This window comes from Salvelinus alpinus, chromosome 28, assembly GCF_045679555.1.
Source record: "Salvelinus alpinus chromosome 28, SLU_Salpinus.1, whole genome shotgun sequence".
Lineage (NCBI taxonomy): Eukaryota > Metazoa > Chordata > Actinopteri > Salmoniformes > Salmonidae > Salvelinus > Salvelinus alpinus.
The window spans coordinates 26,200,888-26,225,736 of record NC_092113.1 but is presented as its reverse complement, the minus strand read 5'-3'; the positions used below and the strand labels follow the sequence as shown (position 1 = coordinate 26,225,736).

Sequence of the window (24,849 nt, the reverse complement as noted above, 5' to 3'; positions counted from 1 at the left end):
TGGAAACAATAAACAACACGAAGAACTGATTATAAGTCAGCGAACTTTAACCCAGTGAATGTTCTGATTCATTGTTTTAATTTGGTTTTCTAGCTATGGCGTGGAATTTCGCATTTAGGAATGAATCATAACTCTAGCAGAACATATGCCATGATGTCATTATCAGAATGTATTATTTTCAGTGTTTGTAAGTTGTTTGGAATCAGACAAGTGTAACAATTGTTCCTAAAAGAACTGTATAATATCTTCGGATTTTCAAGGTTAAAAACTATATTGTAATTAATTATTTTAACCTTCCCTGGTGGTCTAGTGGTTAGGATTCGGCGCTCTCACCGCCGCGGCCCGGGTTCGATTCCCGGTCAGGGAACACATTTTTCTTTGACAAAAATGACTGTCAATGTGAAACAGCAATAATCATGTTTATGTATCTCGTTATGCTAACCGTAAGTTATGTTATCCAAAATCATTACACATGAGACCAGACCACATATAATACGTTTTAATAAAAAATTCTCAAAGTACAAAAATACTTCACTGTACATTTGGGATTGTTATGTTCTTAGAATGCAGTAGCAGGATATAAGCTAACAGTAATATTTTCCTTCAATCAACAGGACAATATAAATAGCTGGATATTGGAAATACTATTTACCATTTTAAATTAATGAATGGTTGGAACCAACACTGACAAAGCTATACAAAATGCATTACTCCTATCTCAAAAGTGAAGCTACATCCTATAAAATTGTAGAAAAACATTTGTACCTTGATGACATTCAATTCACAGTATGACATTTTAAATCTCTCCCACCCCACTCCAACATCAACAAAAAAGTTAAATATCTCTGCATAGCCCACATGGAATCCATAGAAACTGTATTTGGTAATTTATTCATTCATCAACATCCTACAAATGTTTAATGTCTGATGGGATAGTGTGGACAATGACATCAGGTGAAAGTGATTAAGGGAGTATACTGTAATAAGATCACAGATGGAAAATTAGGTGGATTATGTTAGAAGGAACCACTGTTCTGAGATGGGCTTCTGCCAAACCCAGAGACATTTCCGTCATTCCCTCGACTCCCGGACACCTTGTTCTATGTGAGAGACAGGAAACAGTAGAGAGATGAGGAATTGAATATCAAAGACGAGACAATACAATATTTTCTGTTCTTTGTGTTTGTTTGTGATTGTGAGAGAACACAGACACTAACCTTCACGCTTCCCACCATGTCTTCAAAGGACTTGAATGTATTGGAATGTCTAAGGCAGAAAGAATGATCTCTAAAACAATGGAAATCACTTTGAGGTACAGTACCATTTCAGGTTAAACGATTCACTGAAAGATAAATCAAACTAAATTTAACTTTAAATTAAACTTTTTTTACTTGCAGCATTAATGTAATTCTAATCTCGTTCACCAGAGTCTTCCTCCCCAAGCGCTGTTCGCAATTAGCCTGGGGACGAGGTTAATATCATTCAAATGTCATTCACCGCCTATGGAGGTACTGCAGGAAGTGGTAGTAGGGCAGAATTTCAGGGATGTCAGAGAGTGAAACAGGCGTGCCCAGTGTCTTACCTCATACTCATAGCAGGCACACTGATGGAGTGGCCCAAGGAGGGGCTGGTGTTTCAGAGAGCAGAAAGAGAGACAAAGAGAGATGAGTAAGAGCAGTGCAGCATGTAGTAGGGCAGGCCTACAGCAGTACAGCATGTAGTAGGGCAGGTCTACAGCAGTACAGCATGTAGTAGGGCAGGCCTACAGCAGTACAACATGTAGTAGGGTAGGCCTACAGCAGTACAGCATGTAGTGGGGCAGGTCTACAGCAGTACAACATGTAGTGGGGCAGACCTACAGCAGTACAGCATGTAGTAGAGCAGGTCTACAGCATGTAGTAGGGCAGGTCTACAGCAGTACAGCATGTAGTAGGGCAGGTCTACAGCAGTACAGCATGTAGTAGGGAAGGCCTACAGCGGTACAGCATGTAGTAGGGCAGGCCTACAATAGTACAGCATGTCAGCAAGAACAATAGATAATATCAGTAGCAGCTTAATTAGGTGAAGGGTGAAAGGTCAGCAACATTAACGTGCTTCTATCAGCAGTTCACTCAGGTCTAAACGAATGCAACACTTCACTCAGTAGTTAGTTAGTTATAGTTAACTAGTTAGTTAGTTAGTTTAGGTAGTTCACTCAGGTCTAAGGTAATATAGTATTGCAGGGCCGAGGAGCCTGGATCCCGAGGCTAAAGCTAATGCAACAGTTTGAGAATACATCACATCGAAATCAAGATGTTTCATCATCACAAAGCTTCAGAGGTGAGACAATCTGGTGCAGTAGGCTGGAGGCCAAGGCACTCGTACTATCCTTACCGAGGTGGGCTTGGCAAAGGCAGTGCTCTATCCGGTAAGTGTGCAGCGTCACAGGAAAGAGATGGGGATAGAGAGATGGGTCAGATACAGTAATCAAGAGGCCACATGGAGGTGTAAATTGGCAGTGCGCTGTATGAGTGTGTGTGTGTGTGTGTGTGTGTGTGTGTGTGTGTGTGTGTGTGTGTGTGTGTGTGTGTGTGTGTGTGTGTGTGTGTGTGTGTGTGTGTGTGTGTGTGTGTGTGTGTGCTTGCCATTAATGGAAAGCAAAAATGCATCACATCGGTAGCTACCCTTTACACAGGCTCCATTTAAAGGCTTTGTAGGAACAGTACAGTAGATAAACAGATATTGTTGCCAACTAAGACAGGCTGATCTGATTGGATTAAGGCTGTTGTTTTCTCCCTGGCATTCATAAACAAGTCCGAAAGAAGAAACCTTTGTCCTCAACAAATGTGTCCTGTGAAGATGAACTGCATGAAAATAGCTGAATATACAGTATTTAGCTGGATTAAAAAGATGGATGGATAATTTAACGGATTAAGAAAAGAGATTACGAATATGAAGGGTGGCCCCAATGGTGGACGGATGAGTTTTAGAGGGGGTAAAGGAAGATGGAAAGAATGGGAGGATGTATGGGAGGATAATAAAAGAGTCAAGGGAAGGCTGAAAGTTACCTCATTTCTCCCAGTCTCTTTGTGATGGCCACACCCATTGTGGACATGGCAGCAGTGCTGATCTGTCCTGCATGAGAAATAGTGTCATGGGTCATCTTATACCTAGAGACACAGAGAGGGAGAGAGTGTTGACTATATGAAGTGACAGGAGTTTCTTTTATTGTTGAAAAGGGCAATTCACAATCTCTATGTCACTGAGGTACTGTGTTCAATTACCCAATAAGTGGTATTCTATTCATATTTGTATTTCGACCACATCCTCACATTCCACTTTTGTGTCTCCTCCCATTCCTTAAAGTAGATTTAGAATTGGAACAACAAAAAGGGAAATCTCTGAGACAACGTCACAGTGACGAGCTCCGTGTAGCAAACAGCAGCAGCAGGACAAAGGGAGTGAACATGGATGGACATTTACATTTTAGTTATTTAGCAGACGCTCTTATCCAGAGTGACTTACAGTAGTGAGTGCATACATTTTTCGTACATCATCTTCACCCCCGTCCTAGTGCATATAGCCAGATATCCCCACCCCCTCTGTTTTCACCAAATGAAGTGCTTCCTCCCTGGCCAGGCCAGCCTGTTGTGTTAATGCTACTGCCAGTGTTAAGACAGGCTATTAGACAGGCTATTAACAGGCATCTGATCCTAGTTGACCTTAAAATCCCATCAGCTGTCCCCACATATTACTTGTTAGTTGACATGTGAGAACAACAACACTTTCGGAAAACCCCATCTTGGTTAAATCAACATATAGTATATAATGCATATGAAGGATGTAAACATAGTAACCACTCACGCGTTAGATTGGCTGATGTCCTCCAGAGTAGCTGAGGCAGTCAGATATCTGTAAAAATAGAGGTAGATTATCATCACGGCTCCATCTTGGAGAACACTAAGTACCAAACATGAGTGTGCCTTTCAGGAGTACCCAGCAACTATCACATCAGGCTAAAACAGGGTGCTGACGTTGCATGCTTTCCCACAACATTCTGCCAGAAATAATAATAGCTACAATAGCTGCTTTGGCAGGCATGGTTGTTGTTTGACCTTTGCCCAACTTTTACTCACATTAGGTCAGAGTCAAAACCTCCCTGGTTCATTTGCAAAGGCTCTTCATTAGTTTGAAATCTATTCACAGTTTTGGAATGCCTTCAATTCTGATACTATTCTGATGCTATATCTGATGTACTATTGTCAAGCTCTTTCTAATACCTCAGGTTACTTTAAGAAATTTTTCTGGTGGTGGTGATGGTGTATAGGTGGTTGAAACAGCGTGACATCATGATGGCATCTCACAGGAAGTACTTACATGTTGGAGGTTTGGACTTCATGCCAGCCTTTGGACATGTTCTGTTTAATCTCACTGAAGGGGCCCATACCCAGCTGCCTCTTGATGTCCACCGCATATTTCTCTTTGGCCAAGAGCACCTGCCGCAATGTCTGCATCTCATCCTCTGTCTGAGCAGAACAAAATGACAGAAAAGTTTACCTTCAAGGAACCAGAGGTAATAATAATTGTATTGGAAATTATTCTATGACTTGTCTTTTTCCATTCATTTGGGTACGGTGCTAAATCAAATCTTTACAAAGTATTATCCTAAGAGACACATTCATCATACATGAGTATGACAATGTTTGACAACATGAAGAATGGGACAAAATGGCAACGTTGGACAGACACAGAGGGAATATTACCTTTGCTAGCTCCATCTTTAAATCATCCTCATCCTCCTCTGATAAACCGTTAGTCAGACCATTTCTTGATATTCCAATGGAAATGTTCCTTGGTGAAACATTCCCCCCACTGCAACCTTTTAAAGGAGTATAGATGTTACTGTCTGAGATGCAAACCATAGATGCTTGGGCATACATTTTCGATCAGTTGTTGACATTAATTACAGTAGCTACTGGCCATTCAAACATACAGTTCATCTTCATGAAGTAAATCATCTTCATGAAGTAAATAATACATTCATGTAGTCTAGTCAAGGACAGGCTGAAAATGTCCTGAACAAATGTGTAGCTACATCATGTAGGGCAGCCACTGTGTTGACCCAGTACGTTGTACTCATTTTCGCCCAGTGCGCTGTCCATGGTAAGGAATTATATGGCTACCTGTAGATCTAACAATAACATTGCGTGTGGCCAATCACGCATAGCAGTAGAGGCTAGGTAGTCTAATATAAAGTATTGTATCTACCCGCGTGATTCTGAGTAGTATGTCAGTTGGTAATTAAACAATTGAACAATCTAGACTTAGTAAATGAAATGCAACCGACTTACCTTGCCTATTCATGATCAGCAGACGTATGAAAAACTCAAGTTTCACCCGGTACGTATTTTCCGTGTTCAAGCTAACGTTGCTCTTGCTAAATGGAGTCCAATCCCTACTCGTCGATACTAGATCTCTCAAATGCTTCTCTATGCTCAAATTCAGTCTCACGCAATGGTTTACATGCCTAAGCCATTTACAGAAAAGCGAAGAAAACACTATAATGTAGTCTTATTGGAAAAGTAATGTTGTTTATTCAAGAGGAAAAAGCAACCTGTAATTATGAGAATGAGAGTTAATCTTCCGCACGTGAGAGTGTGTGATAATGGGGAGTGCGCTCCGGTTAGGTAAACAAATAATAGGTATTTGTATACAGAAGATGCGCCACATTGATCATCGATGCTATTTTACAGTATAAGCTACTTTCCCAATTCATGTTGTAAGAACGTTGCTGCTAATGCGGGAAACGCAATTTTGGCACCTGTGCAGACTGCTGGATCTTTGGGAAAGTATCCATCAGGTGGTAAAATGAGTGAGGGCGCGAAACAGAGGATTCCACAGCACGGGCTCTGTCTCCATCTACTGGCAAAATTAATGCACCAAGCCGCCTTTCATGTTCTAGTGTAGGTTTATTTGAAGGTCCCGGTAGTCCTACGAGAATATTATATTTGCAGCATACTTGTAGAAGCATGAGAATTGAAATGATAAAGAAAACAACAGTAAATGTTCAGGAACATTTATTTAACAACAGCAGATCAATGACCCACTTTGTTTTCTTTCACACACACATTACCATGCTACAACATAAAGGTCCAGATTTATACGTAATATTTAAGTGTATGTACAACAGACCTTAACCATTAAACCATGCGTTGCAAAATTTAATGGCCACATCAACAACAAAAAACATACCATTTATAACTATAGCCGTTCATCATCAAAACATGACAAAATAAGTTAACTTAAATAAAATGAATTTCACAAAATTACTATATCACTATCATTATACTATATACTATGTCGTCTGTATCGATACATTTTTATGGAACTATTTCCTGATCATTGGTTCAGTAGTTTTTTGAACTCACATTGCATTCAGCTCATTTAACAATTAGCATTTTCCAACATCTCAATAAATAAGCGATAACAGGTAGGTATATCTATGGGGCGGTTTCTGAGGAGGGCACAGCAAACACTGTAAAAGGACCACACATGTCAAACAACCATACCATCAAAAGCAGAGGGCAGATGAGAGGAGCTCAGACATCCATTGTAAACCATTGAAACATAATTGGCATTAATGAAACAAACAAATTATGATAATGGCAGGTTATGCATTAGTTACACTTTACATATATTTAGTTGTATATATTTATATTAAAAACATAAATCTATTCTGGTTATAGGATAAGAGCTGCCTGTGGTAGTGCTAGCCCACTGATGAAATTACTTATGACCTAAGAAAGTACCAATATCGACACTCAAAATTCAATGATGGTAAAAAGAAATGAACACAGCATTGGACAATTACAACACTTCTGAATTCCCTTCAACAGAATTATAAAAAACAAGATGATAATATTCTTCAAATGCTCCCAACTTTTCCCTACACCCATACAGTAGTCTTTTTCATCACATCTAAACATAAATTAACAGTGCTTGGAATGAAAATATGTCCCCCTCTAAATTGGATCAGGTCATGGTCCTTGGCTTAGACAGTGTGGGGTAACACTCTGAACCACAAGAAAATTACGCACAGGTAAAACATAAAATAACTGGATATTGAGAACAACCACTCAAATGTGCAGAGAAGTGTTGCTCAGAGATGTCTGGGTCACATCCCAACAATCCAACGGGACTGCGGGTGGCACAGTGGCAAGTAAAACTAAACAAAATATACATGACTACATATGTTAACAAACCTATGTATGATATTTATCTTCTGGTGTTAGTCAGTTCTTCGATGCAGGGAAGTCAGGGGCAAGATTACAAGCATTCAATTCGGGTTTTAGGGGCAGGACAAAGCAATGCTTCCTTCACACAAGAACAGACCAAACCAAACCAATTAAATTCAAGACCCACCAAATGTTAAGAAAGCAATGTCACCATCAGTATTTCATGATATTGCTGTCATAAAATGCAGCTTGTGTGCCCTGCCCTCCCTTTCCACCCTTCTACACGCACAGATCTCAGCACAATATAACCACAATGCAATGGGAAGGGCACAAACACAGGTAAACAGGAGTCCAAATCTATGGGTTTAAGTGGCTAAAGGAAAGGAGCTATGTGTTTATAACTGGCATCAGCTGATGGCAATTCTAAACTGAGAATTGTGTAGCTCTATTTTGAATGTTTAGTGATGACGTCATGCAGCAAAGACAATGAACAGAAACACCTCACTATCCACAACCTCCCTGAGCCGAACCTCTCTTATCAGTGAGCAAAAACATAAAGTAAACTGTGCCCCAAATGAATCACACTCACATGTGCAGCAACAGTATGATTTTTTTCTCCAAATGAAGACAATTATTTATTTATCTCAAAACAGTGCATGCTACACAATGACATGAAATATGGATAGGGGACTGTGGGGTTGGAGGATTGTGAGGTCAAAGGCCAAAGAATATGAAAGAACAAACGGAAGGGAAGCAAACGTTTTCTTTCTCTTTCTTCCTACATTGAGGCGGGAGTGGACCACTCTGGAGCGGGTGGAAAGGGGAGGTGTATCTTAAAGAGTTCTGTATGTGGGCCACGCTCACTCCTCCATCTCCTCTCCAGGACTTGGCTCTCTTAGTGAAGTTTAAACAGATTGCCCTTCTCGTTCATCCTTTTAAGGTGGAGCAGGGTAGCAGGCAGCGCCACAGGCCAGGACAGGGGTGGGGTTTAGTTGAAGCCCATGTCGGTCTGATAGGTAGAATGGTGACCATCTGACGTCAACTGGGTGGTCTCTGTCGCTGATGGCTGCACCAAGATTGCTTCACCACCAGCCTCTGTCAGAGAGAGAGCGACACACACACACACACACACACACACAAGGTAAGATATACATGGTCAGTAATGATGGCACTCCATAGTAAATGACCATGCAATTGAAACAAGTCAATGGTCAGTGATGAAGTGATTTGTGTTCATGCAGAAACATGTTTCTTACACAATAAGCAGTCGATCTCACCTCTCTCATCAGACTGCATCTGGGCCTCCAGGTCCTCAGGGGACACATAGAAGTCAGGCTCCTGGCCCTCTGGAGGCCGCGGTTTACACTTCCCACAGCAGCAGTTACAGCAGCAACACAGGCAACAGCAGAAGTAGCAGCCAGTGGCCAGGCCACAGAACACAAACAAGGCCTGCAGAGAGAAAACAAGGCAGTGTGTGAGTGTGTGAGAGAGGTGTAAGAGTGATCAAGAGAGTGTGGCAAGAAGATAAAACAATAACAATCAAGGAAAACAGTGTTAGAGAGGCTTTGTTTTGTTTTTACAGGGTTTGTGTTATAAAATATGCCATTTAATCTTTAACACAAAGTCAATTCTACATGTCGACCCCCCCACCTCCCTATGGCACCTCGCAGTCTCACCTTAGCCCACCAGCTGGACAGGACAAAGTAGGTGTTCACGTTCTCCTCGCCAAACTGCTCAGCCACGTACAGTCCCAGGGAGCCGTACTTGTCATAGATGTTCCGCTTGGTGGGGTCATTCAGAATGGCATGGGCATTGTTGATCTCCTTAAACTTGTCAGAAGCTTCCGGGTTATCTGGGTTCTTATCAGGGTGGAATTTCAATGCAAGTTTTCTAAGAACACATAAGAGTGAGAATCAGATAGTACCAATTAACAAAACATAAGACTATATTTATATGTGGCACAACTCTAGAAAATAATGTGGCTATATTTTTATTGATGAGTATTACAGTTTTTCCCAATTGCTAAAACACAATTTTGCAAACTAGGCTGGTTTTATCAAAATACTTAACACAATTCACAAAACCACACACCCAAACGGCAAAATACCTCATATATCCTGCAAAATGAAGCACTGCAACCAAAACTACATATAGCATTATCAAAATCAAACGTTTGCACGAAATGGCACACACTCCATTCATATTACCAGATTTTTGTCTAACCAACTACACACTGTTGGGCATAATGAAAAGCCCTCTCATCTTTAGTATGCTTTGCCATAATACTAAAATAGTTCAAATTGTAGAAAATTCTTCAGATGCACAGAAATATTTGCAGATACACACACATGCTGTTGAAACATTTTATTTTTTTATTTTTCACCAAACAAGTCCGTGCAAAACATATGCACAGCAGATATATTTACATTGGACTGAACAAAAATATGCTCACAAAAAAACAGTAAACTGAAAAAGAAAATTGCAGAAAAAATGTGCAGAAAAAATATACAGAAAAAAAGAGGCAAGAAAAATAATTAGGCAGCATCTTGCCGCACAGCTGGGTCTGGCCACAACGCCTCGTCCACATCACAGGCAATATCTTCCCTTGCCAGACATCGAGGGAAGAAGCGCCTTGAGTGCCTTATCCATCCCTGAATCGCACCCACATCAATCTCATCACATGCCTCTTCCATAGCCTGCACAAGAGGCATGCGCACAAAGGGCTGCCGGTCGTATACCTTCCACCGCCATGCCGAAAATAATTCTTCTATGGGGTTCAGAAATGGTGAGTATGGTGGGAGGTATTACACGAGAAATGGTGGGTGGTCAGCAAACCAGTTTTGGACTGGGGCTGCATGATGAAAGCTTACGTTGTCCCATACTACAACGTACCGGGTTCTTTGATGGTCTGCATCATTCATACGCTCTGGTGGTATGAGAATGTTGTGGAGTATGTCCAGAAATGTGAGAATATGGGCTGTGTTGTATGGTCCAAGGTTGGCATGACGGTGGAGGACACCATGCGGATTGGAGATGGCAGCGCACATTGTGATGTTCCCACCACGTTGGCCAGGAACATCTATAACGGCTCTGTGGCCAATGACGTTTCTCCCTTCTTCTGGTCTTTGCTAGGTTGAACCCAGCCTCATCTATAAAGATGAACTCATGTGGGATTGCATGAGCATCCATTTCCAGTACTCCCTGAAAACAAAGAACAAAAGCAGTCAATATGGTGTTATCCAGTACACTGGGAAACAATGTTGCGTGTAGTGTACTGCAGTCAATATTGTACTTACATCCACATATGCTCGTCTGACCTCTTTGTTTCTTTGAGAGTTTCTCTCAAACGGCACCTTATAAAGTTGTTTCATTCTGATTTGGTTTCGCTTGAGAATGCGAGCCAATATGGACAGACTGACTCGTTGAATGTTGTTGAATATGGTGTTGTCTTGGATGATGTGGCTTTGAATTTCTCATAATCTGATTTCATTATTTTCCAAAACCAAGTTTACAATGGCAGCTTCCTGTACCCCGGTGAACATTTGGCCCCTTCCTCCACCATGGTTGCGTCTCTCAGTCCTTTAGAAAAACTAAAAAACTAAAATATAGGGCTTGGACAATGCAGCCTAAAGATATATCCCCCACAGTAGAGTAAATTCTACAGGAAATTTGTGCAGTTAGTGTATGACATCAGACATTCATGAAGTAAACAGGTGTCACCCAACTGATACACTATGACATGGGGTGTACTACATAGTGTGAAAGAAATTTTGGTTACATACCTGTACTCCAGTCTAAATGTCCGGATGACACAGGCGACAGTAAAACGTCTCAAGTTGGGCTGCACTCTCTGTCCAGCCTCTCGCATTGTCAGCCCATGGTTGATGACATGATCAACTAAGGTTGCTCTGATTTCATTTGAAAGTTGTTGTCTTCTTTGGCCATGAACTCCTCTACCAGCTCTACCCCTACCTCTCACTCTTCCTCCCCCTCTCATTCTCACCCTCCCTCTTCCTCTCTCTGCAATGGCTTCCATTGTTGTTGTAAAACAAAAGGTGCTCACCTGTGGTCTTTTCATAGTGCTTACTTCCTGATTGAAGTGGTAACAATTAACCATTGGGGTGTTTGGCCAGGTGGCACATGTATTGGCCAATTAGCTCATGTAGTGTCATTTTGAATGGCAGTGTTTTGAAATGGCAAACATGTGACTTTATGTCAGATTGTTGTGTCTTATGCAGAGAACTGTGTGCAGTGCATTTAAAAAGTGCCATTTTGAATTGCAAAATGTGTATGAAGCAGAAAATGTGTTTAGACTTTTGGAGACTTGAGAAGAGGTTTTGCTCTCTGTGTGTCAGTTTAAATAATTGTGCTGTGCATGTCATTTTAGTGTGTTAGCAATTGGAAAAAACTGTAGTATAACTGCTACAGTAAGTGGCTGCGCCTCTCTGACTGACCTGTAGGATTTCTTGATATCGTCGGGAGTGGCTAGCTTGTCAATGCCAAGCACAATGTAGAGTGATTCACCAGAGGTGGAGAGTGAGCGCTGCCTCGCCTGTTCTTGTGCTGCCATGATGCCTCACGTCCTTCACAATCTGAACACATAGAAAAGGAAGAATTGCACATGTTTATTTACCAATGAGTCATCATTACACTATTATTCAGCCTATAGCACCCTGTGTGTTGACTGAAGCAGTGTATTTTTCATTCTCACAAATATGTGGTTCTGCCCCAAATTCACTAAATACTCCCACACTCCAGGAATCTATTGCACACCTTATATCCCTACCGCCACTCCAAAATGGTGCACTCTCAGCAGGGTTCCTACCCTGTAAGAGGAAAGAGTAAAGTAAATCATCTCGCTGTGAACCTAGATGCCCTCTCCCTTTCGACAACAGATCAGACAACCTAGTCACATATTCTTACTGTATATCTATTGGGTTTCTACTTAGAATAGGCCTACAAATGTCAGGATCCTGTAGCTATAACTAAATCAATAACAAATTCACTTACATGAGATATGAGTGTTGTCATTCTCAGTCACTCAGTGTCTAATTGAGAACTGAGGTCTCACACAAATCACTGATATTAATTGCAATGTGTACCCTTCGGGGGTCTCTTTTCAAAGTAGCTACTCTGTCAACTCTCTCACTGTCAATTGTTTGGATTGTTGATAGGAAATCTGTAAGAAGTTAACGACAAATCACAAACATCAAGATGCTACAGCTTCAGACTGCACAAGGGCATACAGCATTCAGAGAACCCCAAGGGCCTACAGCATTCAGAAAACGTCAAGGACCTTCTGCAGTGATGCTAAGGCCGAAATGCTTAATTTTGAGCATTTTCCATCATAGGCCTGTCCCTGAATAAAAAAAGATGTAAACTCAAATAATGTAATTAATTGGATCCTACATTTCAAGTAATTAGTGTAAATGGTGAGACTTTATGTGATGTGGTCCTGGGGAGGAGAATCGTTATTGACTTCCAAGGAAGCAGCTGACCATAGATAGGCTAGATTTATTGAGATGGCGCACTAGCCGTAAAATACCCTTTCTTTAACCTCCAGACAAACTATTCAATTTTTTAGTCAATGACACTAATGACTGACCAAACAACAAATTGTCACAAAAATCGACTTTTGCAAAATGTCAAAACCCGTAAGCTCTGAGGCTGTTAAAATCCGTACACTATAACGCTGTTCAAATAAATGGAATACATGATCATCATTCATGGAATGTCCGTTTGCTATAAGGACAACTAGAATATTATGATATATATTCAGGATTATTTTTGAATCTGTAGCCTAAATGCGATGCTTGGAGCGATTAGTCTATGTAGCTGCATCAGCAGCAGCACTGCGCAGCATCCATGTTGGTTTGTTGCTGGCCTTCTCTAAATGCAAGACAGGACTCGTTCAAATCAGCAGTAATTTTCAAGGGCAAGGGAGAATAGGTTTAAAAAATAAACAATCCACATCAATGCTTACCTCTTGAAGTCGGCTTTGATGCGCTGTATATGGAAATGATCCAGAGAGATATAATAACGGTGTCTGATTATGGTTTCATCCCAGAGAACCGCGCGTACCCACCAAACCCAACCATGGACAGCTGCAGCAGTATATTGGCCCCGCCCCCGACCACCTTCCAATCGACCTGCGCGCCGCACGATCATTGATTGGGATGCCCCTCAGCCTTATTACTGCATTATAAACTAATGTTTACTAAACATAAATAAACATAGCTACAACGGGATGAAGTAATTTGCTTTTGAAGGAATTTTGAAGAGATGTAATACAGTAAAGTAGGCCTAGGTGATTCTCAACCAGATACCCCCTCAGAGAAAACACTAGTATGCCTACTTTTGCAAAAAAAATAGAAGTGTTGAAACTGCAGTAAAAGTGCAGCAACTGTAGTCGACTATGGTATTTTGAATGCAGCAATTGCAGAATAATGGCAGATATACTGCACTCTAACTGCAGTTATATACATCTGACTGCAATCTTTTTTCGTCAAAGTACCCTAAGAAGTAATACCTGTCTTTGCTTAACTTCATTTTCACATTGCGTTAATTCCACAGAACATACTTTAGGTATAGGTATATACAATGAGGTGAAACGTTTAGAACCTTGCAGCCCAATTCTACAAGACATAAAATATCTGTTCCACGAAATACATTTCTATTTGAAAGTTTTTGCAACGTTGAACTCTTCTGAACAGACCCCATCACTGCTACTGTTCCTTGGTAACCATGACATCATTCCACTGGCCAATCATAGTTATGTTTCCCCAAATCACGTTCAGTTGTCGTGATTCACGCGAGAGAGCTTGAAGCAACTACACATCCGTAGTCGATTGTTACAGGTATATTTAATTGAACAATAAAGCTGACTACTATATTTGATAGCGATAATATATATTATTATGTATCGTATTGTACTCTTCGCTCATGTTAAAATTACATGTTGGTGGGTGATGCACCAACAAGCTAACGTTAGCTAGCCATCTAGCTAGTATCAACACAACAAATAACGATAGTTAGCGAGCTAATTTCAGACTAAATGTTTTGGTGTGTGAGACCAGAATATTCGCTCTGTTCCTCGCAAAAATGGTAGATATGATATCATTGTTAATAGCCAGCTAACCTTTCGAAATTAAAGGATTTAGTTAGCTACATAGCAAACGTTGTTTTGTTCTTCTAACACCACTCGACCACACCGAGGTAAAGTTGGTTTTATATTCACACATTCGGACATTCATCATTAGCCATTTAACGTTACACATGTAAAAATCAATAACTAATTCACCGTTTGTCACAGAAACATCAAACTAGGTATGATTTATTCTATAAATGTATAGCATACTTTTACAACCTTTTTTTGTCGTTGAAAAATTCCAGTTTTGATTTGATAGAAATACATAAAATCTATAAAATGTAATTTAAAGAAGTATAAATCAATAAGTAATTCACCGTTTGTCACAGAATCATCAAACTAGGTATGATTTTTTTCTATAAATGTCTAGTATACTTTTACAACCTTTGATTTGAATAAACATTCCAGTTCTGATTTGACAGAAATACATTAACATCTATAAAATGCCATTTAAAGCTATATAAATCAATAACGTTTTCACTGATTATGACAGAATCATCAAGCAAAGTATGATATTTTCTATAAATGTCTAGCATACTTTTACAACCTTTGTTTTGAGGAGAAATTCCAGTTTTGATTTGATATAAATACATAAAATCTATAAAATTATATTTAAAACTGTATAAATCAATAACTAATTCACCATTTGTCACAGAAACATCAAACTATGTATGATTTATTCTATAAATGTCTAGCATACTTTAAAAAAACTTTGTTTTGAGTAAAAATTCCAGTTTTGATTTGATAGAGGGCATGTAGTACGTCTAGAGGGCGTGTGGTCAAAGTTCTAACGAGTCTGTTATACCCTATTAGAAATTCTGCATCTTCAGTCATTAAATTAGATTACAGGAAAAAACTACAGGATGAAGGGGTCAGGCCTTACTAACAAAGAAGACAGGTGGATGGATCAAGAGGAGCAAGACAACCAAGAGGATCAACATGGACATTCCACAATGGAGATAAGGAAAACTAAGAGTGAACCATAACATACACTACCGTTCAAAAGTTTGGGGTCACTCAACTGGCAGCTTCATTAAATAGTACCCGCAAAACACCAGTCTCAACGTCAACAGTGAAAAGGTGACTCCGGGATGCTAGGCAGAGTTGCAAAGAAAAAGCCATCTCTCTCTGTCAAGTGTCTGTGTTCTTTTACCCATCTTAATCTTTTATTTTTATTGGCCAGTCTGAGATATGGCTTTTTCTTTGCAACTCTGCCTAGAAGGCCAGCATCCCGGAGTCGCCTCTTCACTGTTGTCATTGAGACTGGTGTTTTGCGGGTACTAATTAATGAAGCTGCCAGTTGAGGACTTGTGAGGCGTCTGTTTCTCAAACTAGACAGTCAAATGTACTTGTTCTCTTGCTCAGTCGTGCACCTGGGCCTCCCGCTCCTCTTTCTATTCTGGTTAGAGACAGTTTGCGCTGTTCTGTGAAGGGAGAAGTACACAGCGTTGCACGAGATCTTCAGTTTCTTGGCAATTTCACGCATGGAATAGCCTTCATTTCTCAGAACAAGAGTAGACTGACGAGTTTCAGAAGAAAGTACTTTGTTTCTGGACATTTTGAGCCTGTAATCGAACCCACAAATAAATGCTGATGCTCCAGATACTCAACTAGTCTAAAGAATGCCAGTTTTATTGCTTCTTTAATCAGAACAACAGTTTTCAGCTGTACTAACATAATTACAAAAGGGTTTTCTAATGATCAATTAGCCTTTTAAAATTATAAACTTGGATTAGCTAACACAATGTGCCATTGGAACACAGGAGTGATGGTTGCTGATAATGGTCCTCTGTACGCCTATGTAGATATTCCATAAAAAATCTGCCGTTTCCAGCTACAATAGTCATTTACAACATTAACAATGTCTACACTGTATTTCTGATCAATTTGATGTTATTTTAATGGACAAAAAAATTTGCTTTTCAAAAACAAGGAAATTTCTAAGTGACCACAAACTTTTGAACGGTAGTGTATGTTATGGTTCACTCTAAGTTTTCCTTATCTCCATTGTGGAATGTCCATGTTGATCCTCTTGGTTGTCTTGGTACTCTTGATCCATCCACCTGTCTTCTTTGTTAGTCAGACCTGACCCCTTCATCCTGTAGTTTTTTCCTGTAATCTAATTTAATATGACTGAAGATGCAGAATTTTATGTCAGGCCCCTTCTAATAGTGTATAACAGACTCGTTAGAACTTTGACCACACTCCTTCTAGACAGACTACATGCCCTATATCAAATCAAAACTTGAATTTTTCCCTAAAACAAAAGTTGTAAAGTATACATTTATAGAATAAATCATACATAGTTTGATATTTTTGTGACAAACTGTGAATTAGTTATTGATTTATACAGTTTTAAATGGAATATGATAGATTTTTTTGTATTTCTATCAAGTCAAAACTGGAATTTTTACTCGAAACAAAGGTTGTAAATGTATGCTAGACATTTATAGAATAAATCATATCTAGTTTGATGATTCTGTGACATGGTTAATTAGTTATTGATTTTTACATTTGTAAATGGCTTTTAGCGAATGTCTGATGATTGTCTGAATGTGTGAATATAAAACCAAATTTACCTCAGCCTCGACCACAGTCACTCTCGACATGTCGGTGCAATTACTACTTGGTAGCTAACACATTTTTTTATTCAAACTTCGCAGGATCCCAATGTCAATGATGAATTACGCGGAAAAGTCAGAAGATATTACTAAAGATGAATGGATGGACAAACTGAACAATGTACACATACAGAGGGCGGACATGAACCGGCTCATTATGAATTACCTTGTGACAGGTATTCCACGATTCACACTTTTGTGTCAGTTGCTGCTAAAACAACCTCCAATCTGAGCCGCTCTATCCCAGTTAACCGTTCTGAATCTTCAGCTTGTCTCTACTTACAGAAGCAGAATCCGACATTTTTCCTTGATCTATCCGGTTGATTTTTCTTGTGATTTTGATGGTCTCACTCTTGTCTGTGTTTGTGCAGAGGGGTTTAAAGAGGCAGCCGAGAAGTTTCGGATGGAGTCTGGGATCGAGCCCAGTGTGGACCTGGACTCTCTGGATGAGAGGATAAAGATTAGAGAGCTGATCCTGAAGGGACAGATACAGGAGGCCATCGCACTCATCAACAGCTTACACCCAGAGCTGCTTGACACCAAGCGCTACCTGTACTTTCACCTGCAGGTACAGATGCCCTCAGGGGATTGATTTAGGATCAGAGCTTGTCCAAGACAACAACATCTATTGTGGATGTCCATTGCCCACACCAAAACACTTGATAAAACGTATATTTAATTTGTTTGCCAGTAGCATACCACCCTGCATCCAACTGCTGGCTTGCTTCTGAAGCTAAGCAGTGTTGGTCCTGGTCAGTCCCTGGATGGGAGACCAGATGCTGCTGGAAGTGGTGTTGGAGGGCCAGTAGGAGGCACTCTTTCCTCTGGTCTAAAAAAATAGCCTAATGCCCTAGGGCAGTGATTGGGGACATTACCCTGTGTAGGGTGCAGTCTTTCATATGGGATGTTAAACAGGTGTCCTGACTCTCTGTGGTCACTAAAGATTAAAGGTCGACTGATTATGATTTTTCAACACCGATACCGATTATTGGAGGACCAAAAAAAGCCGATACCGATTAATCGGCCGATTCTTTAAAATGTATTTGTAATAATGACAATTACAACAATACTGAATGAACACATATTTTAACTTAATATAATACATCAATAAAATCAATTTAGCCTCAAATAAATAATGAAACATGTTCAATTTGGTTTAAATAATGCAAAAACAAAGTGTTGGAGAAGAAAGTAAAAGTGGAATATGTGCCATGTAAGAAAGCTAACGTTTAAGTTCCTTGCTCAGAACATGAGAACATATGAAAGCTGGTGGTTCCTTTTATTCCCAGGTAAGAAGTTTTAGGTTGTAGTTATTATAGGAATTATAGGACTATTTCTCTCTATACGATTTGTATTTCATATACCTTTGACTATTGGCTGTTCTTATAGGCACTTTAGTATTGCCAGTGTAACAGTATAGCTTCCATCCCTCTCCTCGCCGCTACCTGGGCTCGAACCAGGAACACATCGACAACAGCCACCCTCGAAGCAGCGTTACCCATGCAGAGCACAGGGAAAAACTACTCCAAGTCTCAGAGCGAGTGACGTTTGAAACGCTATTAGCGCGCACCCCGCTAACTAGCTAGCCATTTCACATCGGTTACACCAGCCTAATCTCGGGAGTTGATAGGATTGAAGTCATAAACAGCGCAATGCTTCAAGCATTGCGAAGAGCTGCTGGCAAAACGCACGAAAGTGCTGTTTGAATGAATGCTTACGAGCCTGCTGGTGCCTACCATCGCTCAGTCAGACTGCTCTATCAAATCATAGACTTAATTATAACATAATAACACACAGAAATACGAGCCTTAGGTCATTAATATGGTTGAATCCGGAAACTATCATCTCGAAAACAAAACGTTTATTCTTTCAGTGAAATACAGAACCGTTCCGTATTTTATCTAACGGGTGGCATCCATAAGTCTAAATATTCCTGTTACATTGCACAACCTTCAATGTTATGTCATAATTACGTAAAATTCTGGCAAATTAGTTCGCAATGAGCCAGGCGGCCCAAACTGTTGTCTATACCCTGACTCTGCGTGCAATGAACGCAAGAGAAGTGACACAATTTCACCTGGTTAATATTGCCTGCTAACCTGGATTTCTTTTAGCTAAATATGCAGGTTTAAAAATATATACTTCTGTGTATTGATTTTAAGAAAGGCATTGATGTTTATGGTTAGGTACACGTTTTTAGCAACGACAGTCCTTTTTCGCGAATGCGCACTGCATCGATTATATGCAACGCAGGACACGCTAGATAAACTAGTAATATCATCAACCATGTGTAGTTATAACTAGTGATTATGATTGATTGATTGATTGTTTTTTATAAGATAAGGTTAATGCTAGCTAGCAAATTACCTTGGCTTCTTACTGCATTCGCGTAACAGGCGGGCTCCTCATGAGGCAGGTGGTTAGAGTGTTGGACTAGTTAACCGTAAGGTTGCAAGATTGAATCCCTGAGCTGACAAGGTAAAAATCTGTCGTTCTGCCCCTGAACAAGGCAGTTAACCCACCGTTCCTAGGCCGTCATTGAAAATAAGAATGTGTTCTTAAACTGACTTGCCTAGTTAAATAAAGGTGTAAAATAAAATATAAAAAAATCGGCGTCCAAAATTACCGATTTCCGATTGTTACGAAAACTTGAAATCGGCCCTAATTAATCGGCCATTCCGATTAATCGGTCGACCTCTACTAAAGATCTCATGGCACTTATTGTAAGAGTACAGGTGTTAACCCCAGTGTTCTGGCTGAAATTCCCAATCTGACCCTCATACCACCTAATCATCCCCAGCTTCCAATTGGCTCATTCATCCCCCCTCCTCTCCCCTGTAACTATTCCCCAGGTCATTGCTGTAAATGACAATATGTTCTCAGTCAACATAAAAAGTCCCTCTCCATTTCTTCCCTCCTTCCCCTTTTCCTCTTTGTAGCAACAGCACTTGATTGAGTTAATCAGGCTGCAGGAGACAGAGTCTGCGTTGGAGTTTGCCCAGACACAGCTGGCAGAGCAGGGGGAGGAGAGCCGTGAGTGCCTGACAGAGATGGAGAGGACGCTGGCTCTTCTTGCCTTCGACAACCCGGAAGAGTCGCCCTTTGGAGACCTGCTTAACATGATGCAGCGACAGAAGGTGTGTCTGTGTGTGTGGCCTATCATCTGTATAATTGTTTATTAGGCTATTATATACTGGGTGATTCGAACCCTGAATTCTGATTGGCTGACAGCTGTGGTATATGAGACCGGATACCACTGGTATGACAAAACATTTCTAATTACGTTGGTAACAAGTTTATAATAGCAATAAGGCACCTCAGGGGTTTGTGGTATATGACCAATATACCACGGCTAAGGGCTGTATCCGGGCACTCCGCGTTGCGTCGTGCTTAAGAACAGCCCACAGCCATGGTATATTGGCCATATACCACGCCCCTTCGTGCCTTATTGCTTAACTATAGCCTCTTTACACTACATTAGCTTGACGACGCATACTAGATCCACGACACATACAGTGCCCTCCGTAATTATTAAGAGAGTGCATTTTTTCTTCTTTTGGCTCTACTCCAAAAATCAAACAATGACTATGAGATTAAAGTGCAGACTATCAGCTTTATTTTGAGTGTATTTTCATCCATATCGGGTGAACTGTTTAGAAATTACAGCACTTGTTGTACATAGTTCCCCCATTTTAGGGGAGGAAAAGTATTGGGGAAAATTCACTTATGTGTATTAAAGTAGTAAAAAAAGTTAAGTATTTGGTCCCATATTCATAGCACGCAATAACTACATCAAGCTTGTGACTGAAATTTGGTGGATCCATTTGCTGTTTGTTTTGTGCCCAATAGAAATGAATGGTAAATAATAATGTATTGTGCATTTTGGAGTCACTTTTATTGTAATAAGAATAGAATATGTTTCTATTTTTGGGGGGGTATGATATTTGTGTGTCTAACTTTCTCTCACTCATCATTAATCTTTTTTTTTCTTTTTTTCTCACCTTTATTTAACCAGGTAGGCTAGTTGAGAACAAGTTCTCATTTACAACTGCGACCTGGCCAAGATAAAGCAAAGCAGTGCGACACAAACAACAACACAGAGTTACACATGGAATAAACAAACATACAGTCAATAATACAATAGAAAAAGTCTATATACAATGTGTGCAAATGAGGCAGGACAACGGAGGTAAGGCAATATATAGGCCATAGTGGCGAAATAATTACAATATAGAAATTAAACACTGGAGTGATAGATGTGCAGAAGATGAGTGTGCAAGTAGAGATACTGGGGTGCAAAGGAGCAAAATAAATAACAGTATGGGAATGGGGTAGTTGGATGGGCTATTTACAGATGAGCTATGTACAGGTGCAGTGATCTGTGAGCTGCTCTGACAGCTGGTGCTTAAAGCTAGTGAGGGAGATATGAGTCTCCAGCTTCAGTGATTTTTGCTGTTCAGAACGAACAGTCATTGGCAGCAGAGAACTGGAAGGAAAGGCGGCCGAAGGAGGAATTGGCTTTGGGGGTGACCAGTGAAATATACCTGCTGGAGCACGTGCTACGGATGGGTGCTGCTATGGTGACCAGCGAGCTGAGATAAGGCGGGGCTTTACCTAGCAAAGACTTATAGATGACCTGGAGCCAGTGGGTTTGGCGACGAATATGAAGCAAGGGCCAGCCAACGAGAGCATACATGTCGCAGTGGTGGGTAGTATATGGGGCTTTGGTGACAAAACGGATGGCACTGTGATAGACTGCATCCAATTTGCTGAGTAGAGTGTTGGAGGCTATTTTGTAAATGACATCGCCAAAGTCAAGGATCGGTAGGATAGTCAGTTTTACGAGGGTATTTTTTGGCAGCATGAGTGAAGGCTGCTTTGTTTGCGAAATAGGAAGCCAGTTCTAGATTTAATTTTGGATTGGAGATGCTTACTGTGAGTCTGGAAGGAGAGTTTACAGTCTAACAAGACACCTAGGTATTTGTAGTTGTCCACATATTCTAAGTCAGAACCGTCCAGAATAGTGATGCTGGACGTGCGGGCAGGTGTGGGCAGCGATCGGTTGAAGAGCATGCATTTAGTTGTACTTATGTTTAAGAGCAGTTGGAGGCCACGGAAGGAGAGTTGTATGGCACTGAAGCTCATCTGGAGGTTTGTTAACACAGTGTCCAAAGAAGGACCAGAAGTATACAGAATGGTGTCGTCAGCCTAGAGGTGGATCAGAGAATCACCAGCAGCAAGAGCGACATTATTGATGTATACAGAGAAAAGAGTCGGCCCGAGGTTGAACCCTGTGGCACCCCCATAGAGACTGCCAGAGGTCTGGACAACAGGCCCTCCAATTTGAGAAACCAAGGCTGTTGATTCATTCAGGATTATCCGTAATCATGGTAGCATCCACATTAATGTAGAAGTGTTTCGAAACATTCTATTCTTATTTACAATAAAGGTGACTCCAAAATGCACAATTCATTATTTACCATTAATTTCTATTGGGCACAAAATAATCTGAAACGCAACCAAAAATAAACAGCAAATGCATCCAACAAATGTGTAGAGTCACAAGCTTGATGTAGTCATTGTGTGCTATGAATATGGGACCAAATACTAAACTGTTTACTTCTTTAATACACATGTAAGTGAATTTGTCCCAATACTTTTCCTCCCCTAAAATGGGGGCACTATGTACAACAAGTGCTGTAATTTCTAAACGGTTCACCCAATATGGATGAAAATATGCTCAAATTAACACTGACAGTCTGCACTTCATAGTCGTTGTTTGATTTTTAATCCAACTTTTTAAAGTATTGAGCCTAAAGAAGAAGGAACAAAAAGAAAACGCTATCCCGATAATTACAGAGGGCACTGTATTTTTGTATGGTAAAGAGACGGATCTAGCATCAAATCGCTCTTTCCCAAGCCACCTCCACAGGTAGTGTGGGACACGTGTACACCAAATACCCCCCTCTGAGTGGTATAGTGTAAAGACAATGGCTCTCTGATGCCACATGCCCCTGCAAGAATTACCTTAATTATCTTAATTCCAGGAGACAGCGTTTTTCTTGTTAGCCAAATTGAAAATTAAATGCTTTTAAAATGTCCACACATTTGTGAATCATTGCATTAATCAAGTGTGCAACATTATGTGCAATATGGTTTAGATCCTTATTTTGTTTGTCTATATACTATGGTATTTACAGTATGCTAATCGCTGCAAACACACATGAGGCAGGAATGTGGCTTTGGCCATACCACATCCAAGGTTAATGTAAAGATACTGTAAACAGATAAGATGCAAATCTGATGTTGAAGAGTCAGCTCTTACTACACATATTTTTACTAATGTAAAGAAAGAGCCTTAATGTGCATGAGTAAAAGGGTCTCTTTTTGGGGGTGTTCTATGTGTGACTGTATTCCTGTAATTTAAACACCTTTCTTTCCTTTCTCAATGCTCTTCAGGTGTGGAGTGAGGTGAACCAGGCTGTGCTGGACTATGAGAACAGGGAGTCAACACCCAAACTAGCCAAGCTACTCAAGCTGCTGTTATGGGCTCAGAACGAGCTGGACCAGAAGAAAGTCAAATACCCCAAAATGACAGACCTCAGCAAAGGCACTATTGAGGATCCCAAGTGAAATGAACGAGCAGGGACATGGACTACCACACTTCCTTTCTCCTATTTATAAGCAGTCGACTGGATGATAACGTAATAATAACATATATTATATACCAATATAAATACTTTTTTCATGTTGAATATATGAAAGGACTTAATTGATTGTGCAAACAGTATATGGCTGTATTTTAAAAAGTGACAACTGCTATGATGATATAAACATTCAACAGAGTACCCACATTTATAGACATTTTGAAAGACAAATTTAAATTGCTGGTTTATATTTGATTACCTGAAAAATAAGTATTATTCACTTTTACTTGAGTATCATGGTGAGTTCTGAGTATCATTTTGTTTTATTTGTTTTTAAGTCACTGGGTTGCCACGCTGAGTTTGGGAGTTATGATTTTATACATATAAGGTAGAGTTTAAGACTAAATTAGGCTCATGTGTAAAGGAAAGAGAGGAATAGGCTATACGCCACTTTTTCTAGATAAAGGGTTTGGATTAATTGGAAAGTGTTACCCAGCCTTTTATCTACTGTACTTTGATAGGTTATAACCGGTAATCTGGTATTAACCTGTCTACTGCTGGATGAAATTATTGCTTACATGGAAATACGGGTTTCTTTTAAATGGTTGGCTGAGTTTACATTCCCTTCTGTCTTTGAAAGACACATGTAACTCAGCCTTGTATTGTTTGTTTGTTTTGTTGAGGATTGAAACGTTGTAGATGGTGGAAACCTTGACCTTTCACAGTAGAAGGGCTGTACTTATTTCTCTCCTACGGGAGTAGAGAGAAGTTAGGTACACATGACCAGTTTGCTATTAAGAGTTAGTTACCAGTTAGAATTTTTACATTTACTGCCCAGATGCATGTAATGTAATGTTGAATTGGTTAAGGTCATTACAGAAGCACTCATGCCTTGTTTATGTTATGTGGGAGTTTAAATATTTGTTTATTTTGTACCTGCTGCTAAATGTCCAGTCTTCATTTCATACAACTTTTTATTGTACTGTAAGACAATGTGATCATAGAGACTACAGATAACTCCCCTCTTATTATTGGACGTTTTTGAGGTAATATTTGCAGATATGGAAATAAACAATTATTTTGAGTGACAGTTTTATTGAAATACGCCCTTATACAGTAGGTAATGTATGACAATCCATTAAGAGCATTGTTTCCTGCATTGTGTAGCCTTGCTGCTCAGGTTCATTTATTTATTGTGAATGTGCAATTTCGGCATAGAA

The 24,849-nt window shown here is 40.1% G+C and overlaps 3 protein-coding genes and 1 non-coding gene across 12 annotated transcripts; 2 read left to right on the top strand and 2 right to left on the bottom strand.

Annotated features, from left to right (window-relative positions):
* Nucleotides 1-295: 295 nt before the first annotated feature.
* On the top strand, nt 296-367 carry trnae-cuc (transfer RNA glutamic acid (anticodon CUC)). Its single transcript has one exon. It is a non-coding gene; the product is annotated as a tRNA-Glu (tRNA).
* Nucleotides 368-483: 116 nt separating this feature from the next.
* On the bottom strand, nt 484-5,929 carry LOC139557525 (tumor protein D54-like). Of its 4 annotated transcripts, none has more exons than XR_011671401.1 (10): nt 5,331-5,929; nt 4,743-4,858; nt 4,357-4,505; nt 3,844-3,891; nt 3,048-3,149; nt 2,374-2,400; nt 1,583-1,627; nt 1,392-1,460; nt 1,218-1,266; nt 484-1,100 (listed from the first exon to the last, which is right to left on the bottom strand). XR_011671401.1 is itself a non-coding variant. In XM_071372487.1 (10 exons), coding segments are annotated over exons 1-9 (537 nt in total). In that variant the 5' UTR covers nt 5,344-5,929; the 3' UTR covers nt 484-1,100; nt 1,218-1,265. The 4 variants fall into 4 exon arrangements, 3 of the variants coding, with proteins under 3 accessions (XP_071228588.1, XP_071228585.1, XP_071228586.1); XM_071372487.1 differs by having other exon boundaries at nt 1,425-1,460; XM_071372484.1 differs by lacking the exon at nt 1,392-1,460.
* Nucleotides 5,930-6,039: 110 nt separating this feature from the next.
* LOC139557523 (dnaJ homolog subfamily C member 5-like) lies at nt 6,040-13,355 on the bottom strand. 5 transcript variants are annotated; one of them, XM_071372479.1, is made up of 6 exons: nt 13,198-13,350; nt 11,988-12,040; nt 11,669-11,806; nt 8,891-9,104; nt 8,492-8,663; nt 6,040-8,309 (listed from the first exon to the last, which is right to left on the bottom strand). In XM_071372479.1, exons 3-6 carry the CDS (start codon nt 11,782-11,784, stop codon nt 8,203-8,205), a joined length of 609 nt encoding a protein of 202 aa, XP_071228580.1. In that variant the 5' UTR covers nt 11,785-11,806; nt 11,988-12,040; nt 13,198-13,350; the 3' UTR covers nt 6,040-8,202. The 5 variants fall into 5 exon arrangements, with proteins under 5 accessions (XP_071228580.1, XP_071228582.1, XP_071228581.1 ...); XM_071372481.1 differs by lacking the exon at nt 11,988-12,040 and having other exon boundaries at nt 8,471-8,663; nt 13,198-13,355; XM_071372480.1 differs by lacking the exon at nt 11,988-12,040 and having other exon boundaries at nt 13,198-13,354.
* Nucleotides 13,356-13,994: 639 nt separating this feature from the next.
* Nucleotides 13,995-24,713, top strand: LOC139557524 (glucose-induced degradation protein 8-B homolog). Of its 2 annotated transcripts, none has more exons than XM_071372482.1 (5): nt 13,995-14,071; nt 17,025-17,158; nt 17,354-17,550; nt 19,922-20,119; nt 23,442-24,713. In XM_071372482.1, exons 2-5 carry the CDS (start codon nt 17,032-17,034, stop codon nt 23,613-23,615), a joined length of 696 nt encoding a protein of 231 aa, XP_071228583.1. In that variant the 5' UTR covers nt 13,995-14,071; nt 17,025-17,031; the 3' UTR covers nt 23,616-24,713. The 2 variants fall into 2 exon arrangements, with proteins under 2 accessions (XP_071228583.1, XP_071228584.1); XM_071372483.1 differs by lacking the exon at nt 13,995-14,071 and adding an exon at nt 14,103-14,429.
* The last annotated feature ends 136 nt before the right edge of the window (nt 24,714-24,849 follow it).